Source organism: Triticum dicoccoides, chromosome 2B (assembly GCF_002162155.2).
Source record: "Triticum dicoccoides isolate Atlit2015 ecotype Zavitan chromosome 2B, WEW_v2.0, whole genome shotgun sequence".
NCBI classification, from domain to species: Eukaryota; Viridiplantae; Streptophyta; class Magnoliopsida; order Poales; family Poaceae; genus Triticum; species Triticum dicoccoides.
In genome coordinates this window covers 470,995,343-471,013,842 of record NC_041383.1, presented here as the reverse complement: position 1 = coordinate 471,013,842, position 18,500 = coordinate 470,995,343, and the positions used below count along the sequence as shown (strand labels likewise).

The 18,500-nt window shown below is 44.4% G+C and overlaps 1 protein-coding gene across 2 annotated transcripts; it reads right to left on the bottom strand.

The window, feature by feature from the left end:
• Positions 1–14,004: 14,004 nt before the first annotated feature.
• Positions 14,005–18,485, bottom strand: LOC119364297 (uncharacterized protein At4g26450-like). Of its 2 annotated transcripts, XM_037629743.1 has the most exons (4): positions 16,320–18,484; positions 15,253–15,433; positions 15,093–15,141; positions 14,005–14,442 (listed from the first exon to the last, which is right to left on the bottom strand). In XM_037629743.1, exons 1-4 carry the CDS (start codon positions 18,218–18,220, stop codon positions 14,393–14,395), a joined length of 2,181 nt encoding a protein of 726 aa, XP_037485640.1. In that variant the 5' UTR covers positions 18,221–18,484; the 3' UTR covers positions 14,005–14,392. The 2 variants fall into 2 exon arrangements, with proteins under 2 accessions (XP_037485640.1, XP_037485641.1); XM_037629744.1 differs by lacking the exon at positions 14,005–14,442 and having other exon boundaries at positions 15,085–15,141; positions 16,320–18,485.
• Between the last annotated feature and the right edge of the window lie 15 nt (positions 18,486–18,500).

Here is an 18,500-nt window from a genome sequence, read left to right as displayed (position 1 = left end):
GTACCTGATAGTATTTTGCTTGTCTATGTTTGTTTGTAGATAGATGGCTCGTGCTGTTGTTCCGTTAAATTTTAATGCGTTCCTTGAGAAAGCAATGTTGAAAGATGATGGTAGCAATTACACGGACTGGGTCCGTAACCTGAGGATTATCCTCATTGCTGCACAGAAAAGTTACGTCCTGGAAGCACCGCTGGGTGCCAGGCCTGCTGCTGATGCAACTGACGACGTTAAGAACGTCTGGCAGAGCAAAGCTGATGACTACTCGATAGTTCAGTGTGCCATGCTTTACGGCTTAGAACCGGGTCTTCAACGATGTTTTGAATGTCATGGAGCATATGAGATGTTTCAGGAGTTGAAGTTAATATTTCAAGCAAATGGCCGGATTGAGAGATATGAAGTCTCCAATAAGTTCTATAGCTGCAAGATGGAGGAGAATAGTTCTGTTAGTGAACACATACTCAAAATGTCTGGGTATAATAATCACTTGATTCAACTGGGAGTTAATCTTCCTGATGATAGTGTCATTGACAGAATTCTCCAATCACTGCCACCAAGCTACAAGAGCTTCGCGATGAACTATAATATGCAAGGGATGAACAAAACTATTCCTGAGCTCTTCGCAATGCTAAAAGCTGCGGAGGTAGAAATCAAAAAGGAGCATCAAGTGTTGATGGTTAACAAGACCACCAGTTTCAAGAAAAAGGGCAAAGGGAAGAAGAAGGGGAACTTTAAAAAGAACAGCAAGCAAGTTGCTGCTCAAGAGAAGAAACCCAAGTCTGGAGCTAAGCCTGAAACTGAGTGCTTCTACTGCAAGCAGACTGGACACTGGAAGCAGAACTGCCTCAAGTATTTAGCGGATAAGAAGGATGGCAAAGTGAACAAAGGTATATGTGATATACATGTTATTATGTGTACCTTACTAATGCTCGCAGTAGCACCTGGGTATTTGATACTGGTTCTGTTGCTAATATTTGCAACTCGAAACAGGGACTACGAATTAATCGAAGATTGGCTAAGGACGAGGTGACGATGCGCGTGGGAAATGGTTCCAAAGTCGATGTGATCGCGGTCGGCACGCTACCTCTACATCTACCATCGGGATTAGTTTTAGACCTAAATAATTGTTATTTGGTGCCAGCGTTGAGCATGAACATTATATCTGGATCTTGTTTGATGCGAGATGGTTATTCATTTAAATCAGAGAATAATGGCTGTTCTATTTATATGAGTAATATCTTTTATGGTCATGCACCCTTGAAGAGTGGTCTATTTTTATTGAATCTCGATAGTAGTGATACACATATTCATAGTGTTGAAACCAAAAGATGCAGAGTTGATAACGATAGTGCAACTTATTTGTGGCACTGCCGTTTAGGTCATATCGGTGTGAAGCACATGAAGAAATTCCATACTGATGGGCTTTTGGAATCACTTGATTATGAATCACTTGGTACTTGCGAACCGTGCCTCATGGGCAAGATGACTAAAATGCCGTTCTCCGGAACTATGGAGCGAGCAACTGATTTGTTGGAGATCATACATACTGATGTTTGTGGTCCAATGAATGTTGAGGCTCGCGGCGGGTATCGTTATTTTTCTCACCTTCACAGATGATTTGAGCAGATATGGGTATATCTACTTAATGAAACACAAGTCTGAAACATTTGAAAAGTTCAAAGAATTTCAGAGTGAAGTGGAAAATCATCGTAACAAGAAAATAAAGTTTCTACGATCTGATCGTGGAGGAGAATATTTGAGTTACGAGTTTGGTCTACACTTGAAACAATGCGGAATAGTTTCGCAAGTCACGCCACCCGGAACACCACAACGAAATGGTGTGTCCGAACGTCGTAATCGTACTTTACTAGATATGGTGCGATCTATGATGTCTCTTACTGATTTACCGCTATCGTTTTGGGGTTATGCTTTAGAGACGGTCGCATTCACGTTAAATAGGGCACCATCAAAATCCATTGAGACAACACCTTATGAACTGTGGTTTGGCAAGAAACCAAAGTTGTCGTTTCTTAAAGTTTGGGGCTGCGATGCTTATGTGAAGAAACTTCAACCAGATAAGCTCGAACCCAAAACGGAGAAATGTGTCTTCATAGGATACCCAAAAGAGACTATTGGGTACACCTTCTATCACAGATCTGAGGGCAAGATTTTCGTTGCTAAAATTGGATCCTTACTAGAGAAGGAGTTTCTCTCGAAAGAAGTGAGTGAGAGGAAAGTAGAACTTGATGAGATAACTGTATCTACTCCCTTGTTGGAAAGTAGTTCATCACAAGAACCGGTTCCTGTGACAACTACACCAACTAGTGAGGAAGCTGATGATATTGATCATGAAACTTCAGATCAAGTTTCTACTAAACCTCGTAGGTCTACCAGAGTAAGATCCGCACCAGAGTGGTATGGTAATCCTATTCTGGAAGTCATGTTACTTGACCATGATGAACCTATGAACTATGAGGAAGCGATGATGAGCCCAGATTCCGCAAAATGGCTAGAGGCCATGAAATCTGAGATGGGATCCATGTACGAAAACAAAGTATGGACTTTGGTTGACTTGCCCGATGATCGGCAAGCCATTGAGAATAAATGGATCTTTAAGAAGAAGACTGACGTTGATGGTAATATAACTGTCTATAAAGCTCGACCTGTTGCGAAAGGTTTTTGACAAGTTCAAGGGGTTGACTACGATGAGACTTTCTCACCCGTAGCGATGCTTAAGTCTGTCCGAATCATGTTAGCTATTGCTGCATTTCATGATTATGAAATTTGGCAAATGGATGTCAAAACTGCATTCTTGAATGGATTTCTGGAAGAAGAGTTGTATATGATGCAACCAGAAGGTTTTGTTGATCCAAAAGGTGCTAACAAAGTGTGCAAGCTCCAGCGATCCATTTATGGACTGGTGCAAGCATCTCGGAGTTGGAATAAACGTTTTGATAGTGTGATCAAAGCATATGGTTTTATACAGACTTTTGGAGAAGCCTGTATTTACAAGAAAGTGAGTGGGAGCTCTGTAGCATTTCTGATTTTATATGTAGATGACATATTATTACTTGGAAATGATATAGAATTTCTGGATAGCATAAAGGGATACTTGAATAAAAGTTTTTCAATGAAAGACCTCGGTGAAGCTGCTTACATATTGGGCATCAAGATCTATAGAGATAGATCAAGACGCTTAATAGGACTTTCACAAAGCACATACCTTGACAAAATTTTGAAAAAGTTCAAAATGGATCAGGCAAAGAAAGGTTTCTTGCCTGTGCTACAAGGTGTGAAGTTGAGTCAAACTCAATGCCCGACCACAGCAGAAGATAGAGAGAAAATGAAAGATGTTCCCTATGCTTCAACCATAGGCTCTATCATGTATGCAATGCTGTGTACTAGACCTGACGTATGCTTAGCAATAAACTTGGCAGGAAGGTACCAAAGTAATCCAGGAGTGGATCACTGGACAGCGGTCAAGAACATCCTGAAATACCTGAAAAGGACTAAGGATATGTTTCTCGTATATGGAGGTGACAAAGAGCTAGTCGTAAATGGTTACGTTGATGCAAGCTTTGACACTGATCCGGACGATTCTAAATCGCAAACCGGATACATGTTTTTATTAAACGGTGGAGCTGTAAGTTGGTGCAGTTCTAAACAAAGCGTCATGGCGGGATCTACATGTGAAGCGGAGTACATAGCTGCTTCTGAAGTAGCAAATGAAGGAGTCTGGATGAAGGAGTTCATTACCGATCTAGGTGTCATACCTAGTGCATCGGGACTAATGAAGATCTTCTGTGACAATACTGGTGCAATTGCTTTGGCAAAGGAATCCAGATTCCAGATTTCACAAGAGGACCAAGCACATCAAGAGACGCTTCAATTCCATTCGGGACCAAGTCCAAGTGGGAGACATAGAGATTTGCAAAATACATACGGATCTGAATGTTGCAGACCCGTTGACTAAGCCTCTCTCACGAGCAAAACATGATCAACACCAAGACTCCATGGGTGTTAGAATCATTACTATGTAATCTAGATTATTGACTCTAGTGCAAGTGGGAGACTGAAGGAAATATGCCCTAGAGGCAATAATAAAGTTATTATTTATTTCCTCATATCATGATAAATGTTTATTATTCATGCTAGAATTGTATTAACCGAAAACATGATACATGTGTGAATACATAGACAAACATATAGTCACTAGTATGCCTCTACTTGACTAGCTCATTAATCAAAGATGGTTATGTTTCCTAACCATAGACATGTGTTGTCATTTGATTAATGGGATCACATCATTAGAAGAATGATGTGATTGACATGACCCATTCCGTTAGCCTAGCACTTGATCGTTTAGTATACTGCTATTGCTTTCTTCATGACTTATACATGTTCCTGTAACTATGAGAAATATGCAACTCCCGTTTACCGGAGGAACACTTTGGGTACTACCAAACGTCACAACGTAACTGGGTGATTATAAAGGAGTACTACAGGTGTCTCCGAAGGTACATGTTGAGTTTGCGTATTTCGAGATTAGGTTTTGTCACTCCGATTGTCGGAGAGGTATCTCTAGGCCTTCTCGGTAATGCACATCATTATAAGCCTTGCAAGCAATGTGACCAAATGAGTTGGTTACGGGATGATGCATTACGGAACGAGTAAAGAGACTTGCCCGTAATGAGATTGAACTAGGTATTGGATACCGATGATCAAATCTCGGGCAAGTAACATACCGATGACAAAGGGAACAACGTATGTTGTTATGCGGTTTGATCGATAAAGATCTTCGTAGAATATGTAGGAACCAATATGGGCATCCAGGTCCCGCTATTGGTTATTGACCGAGAATGGTTCTAGGTCATGTCTACATAGTTCTCGAACCCGTAGGGTCCGCACGCTTAACGTTACGATGACAGTTTTATTATGAGTTTATAAGTTTTGATGTACCGAAGTTTGTTTGGAGTCCCGGATGTGATCACGGACATGACGAGGAGTCTCAAAATGGTCGAGACATAAAGATTGATATATTGGAAGCCTATGTTTGGACATCGGAAAGGTTCCGGGTGAAATCGGGATTTTACCGGAACACCGGGGGGTTACCGGAACCCTCTCGGGGGTTAATGGGCCTTAGTGGGCCATGAGGGAGAAGAGGAGGGCCGGCCAGGGCAGGCCGCGCGCCCCCTCCCCCCCCTAGTCCGAATAGGACAAGGAAGGGGGGGCGGCGCCCCCCTTTCCTCTTTCCCCTCCCCCCTTTCCTTCTCCACCAAGGCAAGAGGGGGGAGTCCTACTCCCGATGGGAGTAGGACTCCTCCAGGCGCACCCCAAGGGGGCCGTCTGCACCTCCCCCTCCCTCCTTTATATACGGGGGCAGGGGGGCACCCCATGACACACAAGTTGATCTACGGATCGTTCCTTAGCCGTGTGCGGTGCCCCCCTCCACCATATTCCACCTCGGTCATATCGTCGCGGAGTTTAGGCGAAGCCCTGCGCCGGTAGAGCATCATCATCGTCACCACGCCGTCGTGCTGACGGAACTCATCCCCAAAGCTTTGCTGGATCGGAGCCTGGGGATCGTCATCGAGCTGAACGTGTGCTGAACTCGGAGGTGTCGTACGTTCGGTGCTTGGATCGGTCGGATCGTGAAGACGTACGACTACATCAACCGCGTTGTCATAACGCTTCCGCTTATGGTCTACGAGGGTACGTGGGCGGACACTCTCCCCTCTCGTTGCTATGCCATCACCATGATCTTGCGTGTACGTAGGAATTTTTTTGAAATTACTACATTCCCCAACACTAATCTCCATTCTCCATAATGGAGAGTCAGGGGCTATCTTGTTTTTTGCTATTTTACCTTAGAAAATGTAGTATGTCTTAATCGAATGTAATAGGTCCTATGAGGTACAATATGTTTATTATGTGGTAATGTGTTAGAGTTGATAATGATGATCTTGAGGAGGTGTTATGTGATGTCAATGATGAAAACGATGATCTTGAGGAGGTGTTATATGACAATGATGTATTATGATGATAAGTTGTTAATGATATGATGATGATGATGATATTATTAACGGATTAGTTTCAAGTGGATGGACATCCACTTGAAACTAATCCGCGGTTCTTTCCCCCCGTGATGTAATAACTCATTATGATGAGTTAAACAATCTCTAAATTCCTGTTGTATGAAAACTTGTGTAAAGGTGTATGAATACAACATGAAATAAAAAAGAAACAAAATACTAAATAATAGTAGTAGCGCGAGAAAGGAGAAGCGCTACTACTAATTACCAGTAGCGCGGTTTTGAAGAAGCGCTACTACTAAGTCAATTTATCAGTAGCGTGGGTCCAGGCGCGCTATTGCTAAGCATTAGCTGTAGCGCCTTATCAGTAGCGCTCCTGCCCGCGCTACTGATAGGCCTAAAACCCGCGCTGCTGCTAGGCTTTTCCCTAGTAGTCGAAGGAGGAGTCCGACTTCTCCTTTTGGTATTGAACATAATCACATGTGTTTTGATTGGACTCTTTCTTAGGGTCTTCTTTTCTTATTTGGATTCTTTTTTTAGTCTACCATAAGATGGTTACCGAAAACCTTGTAGTTGTCGTATTATGCAACTAAGTTTTTTTAATATAAAGGCATTGATCTGTCTGTAATTTTTTCAGAATGATATGTGACATGTTAAACTATTTATACATAGTAATATTTATAAGTAATGCTACATTTTTAAATCTCATCTGTTAATATGTGAAATTTATGGTTCAGATATTTTAATCTATGTGGTCAAACGTGATGGCTTGTTTGCCTTTTGTTTGAAGTATTTAACACTCCAAATATATGACATGTTAAACTATTTGCTCCGTATGTAGTTCGCGTTAGAATCTCGAAAAAGACTTATATTTAGGAATGGAGGGAGTAGATAGCACCTGTATAAAAACGCTTTCAGGTGTTATCTATCGTTTGTGATGCAATGCAAAACTGTTGTATATTCTTAAACCACCTTCTTTTATTTTGTGCATCAGATGAGTCAGTATATATAGATCATTGAATTACATTTTTTATCTAAATACATTGCAATTAAAATGAAATTCAATTTTTCTACACATCTGAAATTTGACATGCATTATGTTTATATACGCAATAAGTAAGTTTTTAAAAAGCCCGTGCCAATTGAGTAAGTCTTATTGGCAGGGAAAATAGGCTATGTGTGTGTGTTAGAGAGAGTGGGAGAGGGAGAGAGAGGAAGAGGGGGGAGGAGAGTGTGTGTGAGGATTTGATGGTAAAAAAGGTCGCCAATGTCGTAATATTGAACTCTTAAAGTTAATGTGACTCCGTTGCAATGCACGGGCGTTCTTCTAGTATTCATTGGAATGGTGAATAAAAGTACTACCTTGTTAGCTACAACTTCTCTCTCATGCATCATCTCTTAACGCGCCATCCTAGGTAGAGGAAGAAAAAGGAGACAATCACCACAATGCATTGTATCTTAGGGGTGGTATTTAAGTGATATTGCATTTAATTACTTTAAGTATCTTTTTGCATCTCAACATTTGTAACCTACTCGCTCCGTCTGATGAAGAGTGTACGTTTGGCTTCAAAATTTGTCCACAAAAGAGTGTACCTCTACCTTTCATATAATACTTTTCTCTCATCACACGGTAATTAAGACCAATAACATTCTACACATGGTCTCCTTAATTTGTACACGCACTTAGCTCATTGGGGGGTGAGAGATGGTGGCTTGCATCTTCCTAGTGCATTTTTGACTCCACTCCATAATTTGTCCTAAAAATTTTATATGTACACTTTTCACTGGACGGAGGGAGTAGTTGTGGAGAGAAGAAAGGAAGAGAAAAATAAGGACATATGCCACAAAAGACTAGAGCATTAATTACACTACACAGAAAAATGAGCTAAGAGTCGTATCTTAGAGCATGGTTAATAATTTAGCCGTTGCTGGCTATATGAAATAGACATGTCATCTATAGTCATCCTATATAATCACTCATACAATAGTGTGGGGCGTGTTTGGTTGCCATGTGCTATAGTACCTGCGTTGCATACCCTTCTCCACTCAGTATGGCTCTGAAAAACAGCCTCATATGCGACATCTGCGAGTTGTTTGGTTGCCTGCATGCCCTCTTACCTGCATGGGCTGAACCACACTGCCTGGTGTTTGGTTGCCCGCATGTTAGTGGACAAACCCAAGGCATGGTGTTTGGTTGTATGCAATGCCTGGTGTGTGGTAGCCTCTTTGGCTAGTTGGTGAGGTTACCAGCACACTTCGACACAACCATGTAGCACACATCATAAGCAGAGCAAAGTATAAACAGATCATCAACTACTTAACAACATAATTCAGATAAGCAGTACCACACTTCATAACAGTTCAACGCCTAAACCATAAAAAGTTCAAAGCAGACTCGATAGTAATTAGAAAGGAGTTGCCCCGGCCCTACTCCTTGGCGGCGAAGGCTTCGTCGTGCTTCTCGCACTTGTTGACAACCTCAATGCCATCCACGTCGAAGATGATGACCTTGAGGGTGTCGGGAGTGAGGAGCTTGAACGTCACCATGTAGCCGATCTTGATCTGATGAACGGCTGCGTAGGTGGCCCAACCCTGATCCAGGGTCACCCTGCCGTTCATCAGCTTCATCGTCACCTTCCAGGAGCAGCCGGTGTTGTTCCTGAGCTTGAACTCCGTCGGCACCGGGACGAAGTGCTTGGTGAAGTCCAGGGGCATGGGGATGCACTCAAGCTTCGGTGCAAGGATGACCTTGCAGAAGTGAGTCGGGCCATCCTCCTGATGGTAGTGGCCGTAATTGCGGCTCTTGTTGCTGGGGGGCTCCTCCATGCCCTCGTCATCGCCACCATCAGACGTCTTTGGGTCTTCCTCGACGGTGGGTGGTAGCACAACCTCGTCGGGCATTGGGTGAAGGGGCTGCTTGCCCTTGTTCTCAACGGTCGGGAGCACCTCATTGCTCTCCTCGATCTGCACACAATTCATGGAGTCAGGCACAACACAGAGTTCATGGCTTATTCAAGAGCATGCAGTTAAAATGGCATGACTGTCACTCTTCTCCTCCTCTCCATCGCCCCTATATTTACTCACCCTGCCCAACACTACTTACCCACCCCCTCTCTTCTCCCACTGTCAACCTTCCTCCTCCCCATCGCCATGAGCTTTAGCTCTAGCTCCAACGCCAATCTCTTTCCTTGGGGTATTGGCTGGAGGGCCTTCTTCCTAGGGTGGTCGGCTGGTGACCACACCAAGTTCGAGAACACCATGGAGGTGTGCTCGAACTTCGGCTCCATGCCTGACATGCAGAAGGAATCTAATGCTCATGAAGGCCACTGCAGAAGAGCTGAAGGCACTGATTCTTGACCCAGCGAAGGGCGTGATGGCAGTTGACATCATTCGTTGGGCCATGAATCAGGCCGTCTCCGACGATGCTAAACAGAGAAAGAAGTGGTGCAAGTACAAGAACTACTGGGCTCCTAATGACCGCCGTGCCGCAGTGTACTGGGAGACGGCTATCACACCGCTGGCGGTCATCGGTGGGGAGCCTAAGGAGGAGGAGGAGGAGGAACTGATGCAGATGTCAGCGAGGGAGCTGGAGCCAGGCTGTCGTACTCCACCGAGGACGAGACGATGACGCGCCGCCCCGCACGGCGATGAAGAAGAAGATGAAGGCCATCCAGTCCACCCGCCGCTCCGCACGCCGGTGACGGCGGCCACGGTTATGTACCCACAGTCCCCCAATCCCCCTTCTACTATGAACTACTATTCCGATCTACCTCTATTCCGATCCTGGATGAACTACTATGAACTCCTAGGTACTTGTATGAACTACTATGAACTGCCATGCTTATCTACCTCTATTCGCCATTTCCCTCTGCGCCGTGGATCGAATCTACCGCCGGATCGAACGAGAAAAATTAGTGCATGACGAACAGAGAAGTTCTTACCGCTGCCCAGGCGATGATCCGCTCGCCGCTGATGGAGTCCGATGGTCTTCTTGCTCTGCTCCGATGCGCCGCCGCCGGTGAGAGTTGGAAGAGTGGGGAGAGGGAGTGGGGAGGGGCGGTGAGGGGCGGTGAGGCTAATAACTCCTGGCGCTTCGGGAAGCAACGCGGCTTCTCAAGCGTGGCTGCGCGCGTGCAGCCGCCGCCGCCCGCGTGCACCGTTCGGGCCTGGCCCTAGAGAAACTGCCGGTTCGGGCGTTCCCAGAGAGCCAGGCCTAGGAGTGCTTTAAGGTTTGTGCCATGCGGGCCGAACAGTGAAAGCAGGCAACCAAACAGGCCAGATTCTTCCCGCACGGGCCTGGTTGGGCCTCATGCAGGCAACCAAACACGCCATTATTATATTTGTCTTGGAATACGCATATAACTAGACTCTTGCATGAGAGATCACTTTCCTTACTTTTTCACATCTCTCTCCGTCGCATAAGCGGGCTATAAGCTCACTATTGTACTTGCTCTTAGTTACTCCCTTTCTTCTTTCTTTAATTACAATGCCACATCGGCATTTTGACTATGAGGCTAGCCATAGTGGGAGTAATTTTGCTAGTAACATAACGCACATCAAGGCAAGTTTGCGTATGTGATAAGTAGTTAACGAGGAGAAATGTGTCTGTGGTAACATATATGTTACCGTAATATAATGTAACCCAAGACAAAATGAGTCTACATCCAAATAAACGAAAGCTTGCATGATACCAACATATGTTAATATCCACTATTAAGATAGTAATATACTCCCTCCGTCCCGAATTACCTGTCGTAAAAATAGATATAAATGGATGTATCTAAAACTAAAAATACGTTTAAATACATCTATTTCTGCGACAAGTAATTCCGTGTTACTATTTAAGTTACTTCCCACTATGACCAGCCTGATAACGTGCTAGGGGGTGTCCTAATTAGTCATGTACTCCCTCCGTTCCAAGAAGTACGACGGTTTTTTTGATACTATGGACGGAGATAGTACTAGACTTTGCGGACGTTCTTAGTAGAGTGGTCCATGACTACGAGTGGAGGCAGCCGCTGTCAGTTTCATCTCTCAAGACGGTAGCGTGCGGTGGTCGTCGGTGACCACGAGGTAGCGGGAGTTTATTGGTGACGGCGAACTAGCTACTACGAGCGTGGTGACGCCTGGGTCCGCGTTTGGTCTGGTCCGACTATTTCAATGGCAGATGAACATAAACCTTGCTCACAGAATCATGCGAAACAACAAATTTAAATTTACTAGGTAATTACCCGTGCGTTGCAACAGTGGCATACAGGAAATCACTTTGTTTCATCCGGATGTAGATACGCAACCGCTTCGTACGCTCGCCACACGTCTCCTAGACCTTCAAACTGAAGTTAGCCTAAAACTTAGGTTCATGTAGTCCAGTCAGAAGCATAACTCTTCTTACCATATCCTCACTATGCGTCTAACTCCTCGCTGGGGGATTTTCTTAAGCTACTCCCTCTCTCTCAGTTTACAAGGCTTATGCGTATCCCTAGATTATCAATTTGACCATCCTAATACAAGTCATACATTACAAAAAATGTACCTATATAAACTTTAGATGTTTTATTTTCAAATGGTCTAATTTTTGTGTTATATAATTTATATTAGGTTGATAAAATTGACAATCTAGGTATACGCGTATGACTTGTAAACTGAGACGGATGTGTAATCAATAACTTTAAATATAGTTCCATCTAACTATTCAATGCCAAAGCCATTCCCTGTGCTCAAGCTATCGCCACCACTTAGACAATAAATATACATTATGCTCTTTTCAAAAATTAGCGAACAGTCCTTAATAGTATACGTGAGCTAGACACATGGCATGCATCCTTTCTACTCCCTCCGTCTAGGGATGTAAGTCATCTTATAAAAACTAAATAATCCTAAAACACTTAGGCATGGTGCATTAACTTCTACTCCCTCTGTTCCTAAATACTTGTCTTTTTAGAGATTTCAACAAGTGGCTACATACGGAACAAAATGAATGAATCTACACTCTAAAATATGTCTATATACATCTGTATGTGGTAGTCCATTTGATACTCTAAAAAGACAAATATTTAGGAACAGAGAAAGTACCTTGTTTTTTATTTCTTAACATATCAATCAATAAGAGATGTGTGGTGTGCATGCTTTTAATGACTTGAAACAACAAATACGACATGCAGTGGTTAGTTTATTGCATACAGTGCTATTAATTAGGAAATAAACATTAAGTTCTCTCATTTTCACCTTTTCCTTGGTCACGGTGCAGAACCTAAGATGACTTATTCACCTAGACGGAGGGAGTATTAGGAAACAAAGAAACACAGTCAAATATCAATCTGTATCCAACCAAACGCATGCAGCGCCAGCACCGGAGACATGGCAGAAGTGGGCGCCGCCCCACTCGAGGATCCTTCCCAAAACCCTAGGTACAGTTTCCCCAACTGCTAGGTGCGGCGGTCGGACCCCTGCCACCACTGATAATGTGGTGCAACAATACAATAGCAGGAATGCAAGATGCATATTACCTTAACGTATAAGGAAATACTCCATCCGTCCGGAAATACTTATCGCACAAATAGATGAAATTGGATACATCTAGATACATCCATTTTCCCGACAAGTATTTCCGGACGGAGGGAGTATCATTTATCTCCTTGGCATCCTGTTCCGAGTCGTCTCCTCTCCCATCATAACGACCCCACATACAGATTGCTCAATAGGCCAATTGAATTCCACACAAATGAGAATGGAATGGTCAGTTATTATCGACATAAGAATGATGGCATCCTCGTGATCACAAATGAGAACGGAATGGTCAGTTAATTATCAAAGCTGAAATATATGAGAATGATGCACAAGTGAAGACCAAAAGTGTGGCAGCAGGGGCATCCAAATGTTCGGGCATCTTCCCTTCCACCACATACCCCACCCTTCTCAAATTTCAGGGAAATCCAGAAAAACAAGGTTGCAAAGAAATTAAAGGTAAGTAGAAACTTCAGTACCTGTGACAAATGCACACATTAAAAACTTAGATACCTGTGAACTTCGATACTGAACTCAAATGCACACATCAAAGACTTAGATACCACAGAGGAGGATGCAAGTACCATCAAGTCTAAGCATGGCTTGACCTTGTTCTCATGATTACTACATTCCACAACCATTATCTCAAATTGGTGCAAACAGAAGCAGAAACTCATTAGTCCATTGAAGAAGAAATTAAAATATTAAACCAGAGAGCAGTCCGTCATGTTGACGTATAATGTGCTGCCTAGTCTCTTCCATCAGATCGATCTTTTGGTTGCATTGGCTAGAGCATGCACTTTTACATGGTGTCAGAGCCAAAAGGTCTTGAGTTCAAGACTCGGCTGGCGCAATTAAATTGCAGCCCACTTTCGGTCCATGTTTAAGCCTGAGAAAGCATTCCCAATCTCTTCCATAGAGACCAGTAGCAACAACAGGAGCAGCAGGGTCGCCCCTCTCAAATTTTCTCATCCCAAAAGACTCCGGTCTTCTCCTGCACCTAGTAAACATCTTCCCTTCCCCACAATTGTCAGCACACACCTCAGGCAAGATAAATAGGTCTAGAGGGGAAAGACGGTAGCGGCGGCGCCATGGCCGATCGCCCCTCTCAAATTTTCTCATCCCAAAAGACTCCGGTCTTCTCCCTGCACCTAGTACACATCTTCCCTTCCCCACAATTGTCAGCACGCACCTCAGGCAAGATGAATAGGTCAGCGGCGGCACCATGGTCGGGATTGGTGGCGACGACAGCAGTGGAACCATGGCCGGGATTGATGGCGACGGCGGTGGCTGCAGCTGTCCATCGGCTGCCGTCAAGTAAGGGAAGGATGGGAAAGGGGTCACAATCTGGATCTAAGGAGAGATCGAGAGAAGGGGATTCGTCGTGCGGGAGGGAACGAGAGCGGTTTTTTTCATCGTGCGGGAGGGGTAGCGATGGAGACGGACGAAGGACGGGCAAAACATGGTCCTGTGGCAGGAAAAGGAACACTACTCTTTTTTTAAGTAGTAGAGATGCATGACATATCAAACTTTGTTTATACAAAAAAGAACAATCCTTTTGGGGGTGAATACACCATTGAACAAATGAACAAAATGCTACACGTGCGCTAGGTCCAGACGACCAAAACACTAACCATCTACTCTAGTGGTTGAGCAAACCGTGCAGACCTTGTCCTCACGGATTGGCCAAGATGATCCTGGACTGGACGTGTGTTCGTGTGTGTGTTGTGTCCGTGAGATGCTGCTCGTGCTGCAGCAGAAATTTAACTGTTTATTTCCAGCTATACTAGAAGTCTAGAACAACTTGTGTTCATTCGTCGAATTCTCGGACAGTTTCAGCAGCAAGATTTAGCGCCACATCAGAAGAATTTGTAGTCCGGAGGCTGCTGGTCCCAAACCTCCATAAAACCTGGGAAAAAAAAGAACAGTTTCAAAAATTGCAACCCAGTCTTGGGGAAAGATGGAACATAATGCCAGGAGCTTAGAAGCATTGTGCCGCTGTCATGGACGGCAGGCTGCATTTTTCAACAAGCAAAACTAGTAGCATGTTGTTCATTTTCTTTTATTTTCTTGCGAGGGGAACAAAAGGAATTCAAAGCAATCTACACAGAAGAAGTTCGAACTTTGATGATTTTATGCAAACATATGATCCACAGCTCCAGCAACTGACAGCATTCTGGAATGTGTGAGCTGACCCAAACTACGTACATGCAGCTCAAAGTATAAGCTAGAATCTAGTATGGGACACCCCCTTTTTTCCAATTGTACTGGTTTGCCGACTAAAGTGAACATAGGCACACTACATTATCAGCATTTCCACTATCTCATTTTTCTGCACTAAATACAAAAGGCTATGCTGCAAGGATAACCGATATGTGCAGAACAACAAATATGAATTGAACCTTAGTGCTTGCAAGTTTAGAAATTAGAACTTTGGCATATTTTTTGTAGTCATATAAGTTTCAACATTCTACGAAGTAGGTAAATGAGAGGTAGGCTGCACTTCACAGAAACAACAAAACAAATATAAAAAGAACATAATAGAGAAGTATCAATTACCAATATCACCTAGAGAATCATATATTGGATCATCCATGACAGTAATGACCTGCAAGAAAAATATATTTATTCATTACTTGTGAAAACTATGTGACATTATGATGGTAACTCCACGAAATTTCACTTGCTCTAGCTGACTACCAGTACCAGCAAACCTCACCTCTGGATCATTTAGGCCCATCTCGGCATGAAGGTCTGCATGTAATGGTGGGTAGCATGGCATATCAGCACCAAGGAAATCTGGAATTGCGATGTTATAACCATCTTGCGTGCCAGGGAAAATGTTTGTGTTCACACTAGAGCCCACCATATTATCCATGCTTGGATATACCATCTCACTTCTGATAGACAGTAGATTGTATTAGTATGGAAAAATAGATTAAAAAAATTGAAGCATGTAGCAAGCATAACGGATATAGAAATATATATCAAGGCAACTTATAAAACAGGTGTCAACTTATAGCCTTGTACATGATTGGTTTGGCCACTGAAATGGTTCCCCCATGTTATTGACCGGTGGACTACACAAATATACTGAAGGCGTGGTTGTACCATCTTGAGCATTACTTTGGCATAGTGCCACGCTGCTACACATATACATAGTAGGTTTGGTTTAGAAAGCAATTGACAAAATGTTCCTTTTTAGCTGAATTACTTCAAATTCCAGTAGCTACAAATGAGTCTCTTGTTCTCTTTTACTGTGAATGCAGTAGCTCATTATATTAATGCCCTAGACATGAAAAATACAAATCTTGTTGTTGCTGATGCTAAGATGGCAATGTTTTCCAGGAAATCAGTAATGAAACTATTGGCGAGATAGCTTCCAGCATATTTACCTATCAACAGTTTTTCGAAGATCACTGAGCCAATTAGTGCTGATAACTGGCTAGTGGCTACACAAAAATGATTGCCTAAACTTAACTAGTCCAAGACAAGTTTCTTCAAGGCCAGTCATGATAAATCTATTTCAAAAAGGAAATGAAATGTTCACTCTTGTCTCGTGTATCTATCAGCCAATGTTTAGGAAATCGTTAACTGGTAACTGCTCGGCTGGCTTGGCAAGTAGGGGATTAATAGGCGAATCGGCCCATAAATCAGTTAATCGGCTACTTGGTGGTCCACCGAGCAGGGATTAATCAGTCAATTAAATGATTTATCGAACGATATTTTGAAAAATGCTATCAGCAGAATGAAATAGCAGAGAGATGGGAGGAGGAAGGAACTTACTTTGGTCTTAAAGTATCAGACACACTAGGTTCAATTGGAGGGTCATCTTCAATATCAATTATTTGAATAACCTTATCGTTTAACGGAATTTGGGCAAATCTGTCAGTATTACTAGCATTGTTACCCACAGTTGTTCCAAAATCAAAATGCTGCTGATTTTGCGCCTCTATTGAACATACAACATTGGAGCACTGGCCGAAACCAGGATCATTTCGTATATCAGCAAGCTCTGGACTACCAATGAGGTTGAGATCACATATTTTAAATGAGCTAGATTGTCCAAGTTCTTCCCCTTTTATCGTGACAACAGCTTCTTCTTTGATATGAGGTAATAATTCCACACTATCTGTTGTTTTCCCTTTATCAGCTGAATCAATCAAGTCTTCATGTTGTGGTGGTGTATCGATATTGTAAATTTGCACTTCTTCCCTGATTTGAAGCTTTGAACAATCGTGCTGAGCCTGAGAAGCCAGTGTAGGATTCAGTCCATCACACTCCTTAATTTCCTGAACTGTGTAATGTTGTGCAGTACTGTTCTGTTCTTGCACATCTTGTATCTCAGTTTGTGCTTCTTCTTCTTGGAGTCTCACGTGTTCCACCATTTGATTGCAAGCAAGACTTGGGTCAGTATGTTCTAGGCAGACAAGGTCATCTTTATTGTCTCCCTGGACATTAGTCAAGGGGCTGTCATTTGCTGCTCCATCAATCACCATCAGAGGAGCCAGATCTACCTGTTTGGCCAATGCAGTATCTCTATGGGTTGATGGTCCATTCCTATGAGCAGGTATTGATCGTGGTCTTGTTGGGGCTCTTGCAAAATTACAATTGCTCAGCAAATTCTGACAACCACCATGCAAATTATTTTCAACGCTTGATCCCTTCTCATCTTCAGCCTTGTCATCTAAACTCTTGTCATGTTCAGCCTTCTCATCCATAATACTACCATCATCAGGCTTGTCATCTGAGGGCATTGGCGAATGATTTATCTCCCCCTCCTCAACAACACCAGAAGAAGCATTATTATGAATACTCTCACTGTTGATCCCTTTCTCAACGACCTCTAAATCAGACACCTTACTATCCTCCTCCATCTTATTAGCTTCATTCTCATTTTGCACCTCTTGCACGGCATCAACATCCTTCCTGACATTACTGTTAGAGCTCACCTTTGAGCCAGTATCCTCCAACTCCGACTCCCCCACAGCCTCCACCTTTGATGTCGGTCTCTCCCCAGCCACGCCCGAGACACTACTCCCAACCTCATCAATCCCAGCACTTGCTCGCCGGTCCCTCCTATACCCAGGAGCCCTATCTTCCTCATCATCATCACCATAATTCCGGCTATCTAAATAATCCCTACTCCTCTCCCTGTCCCGGCCCCACTCTGAATTCCTGTTGTAAGCCCCAAACTTCCTCTTCCCCCTCCCATTGTAGTTACCATTGTCACCGCCAATGTAATCACCACCATGGTTCCGGCGTGACCGGGGGTTGGGATTACCGTAGTCATCATCAAGACGCTGTCGGCCATTCCGGCGGGAGTCGTAGAACGCGGGGGCTTCCTGAGCCTGCGGCAACGGAGGCGCGGGCGGCATCTGACCCCACCCAGCTCCACCGCCCCGCTGCAGCGATGCCGCCGGGAGCACGCCTTTGGCCACCAGGTACTCGGCGGCGAGGCGGCCGGCCTCCATGAGCACCTCGTACCTGTGCCGCGCGGGCGCGCCCGCTTGAATGGACGGCGGCGGCGGCGGCGGCTGCCGGTAGAAGTGCTTCTGGCCGCGGCCGCCGCGCGCGAAGGGCGGCACGCGGCTGCGGCCGCCGCCGTGCTGCGGGTACTGCATCCGGGGGTGGTCGAATCGGTGCGGCTGCAGGCTGACGCCCTGCTGCTGCTGCCCCCGATCCATCCGCGGCAGCGAACAGATGCAACGCGACACGCAACCGAAGGAAAATGCGAGAAATCGCACGCGCGAGCGAGCCGAAGGAGGGCGGAGGCTCACGGGCGGACGGCGGCGGCGTCGGCGGGGCGCCGGACCATCGATCGGGGGCCGCCGAGATTTGGGGCCTCCGAAGCCGGAGCTGCGGTTTCCGTTTCGCGACGAAAAGGAGGAGGAGGAAAAAAATAGTTCCAGGATAATTTGCTCGCAGCTGCGGGTGGAGAGGAGAAATGATTTACGAGTCAAACGA

Coding starts and splice junctions, on each gene's coding strand:
- LOC119364297 (XM_037629743.1), bottom strand. CDS start 18,220: ATGGATCGGGGGCAGCAGCAGCAGGGCGTCAGCCTGCAGCCGCACCGA. Junction 15,434..16,319: donor TCTGATACTTTAAGACCAAA/GTAAGTTCCTTC, acceptor ACTGTCTATCAG/AAGTGAGATGGTATATCCAA. Junction 14,443..15,092: donor TGATTCTCTAGGTGATATTG/GTAATTGATACT, acceptor TTTTTTTCCCAG/GTTTTATGGAGGTTTGGGAC.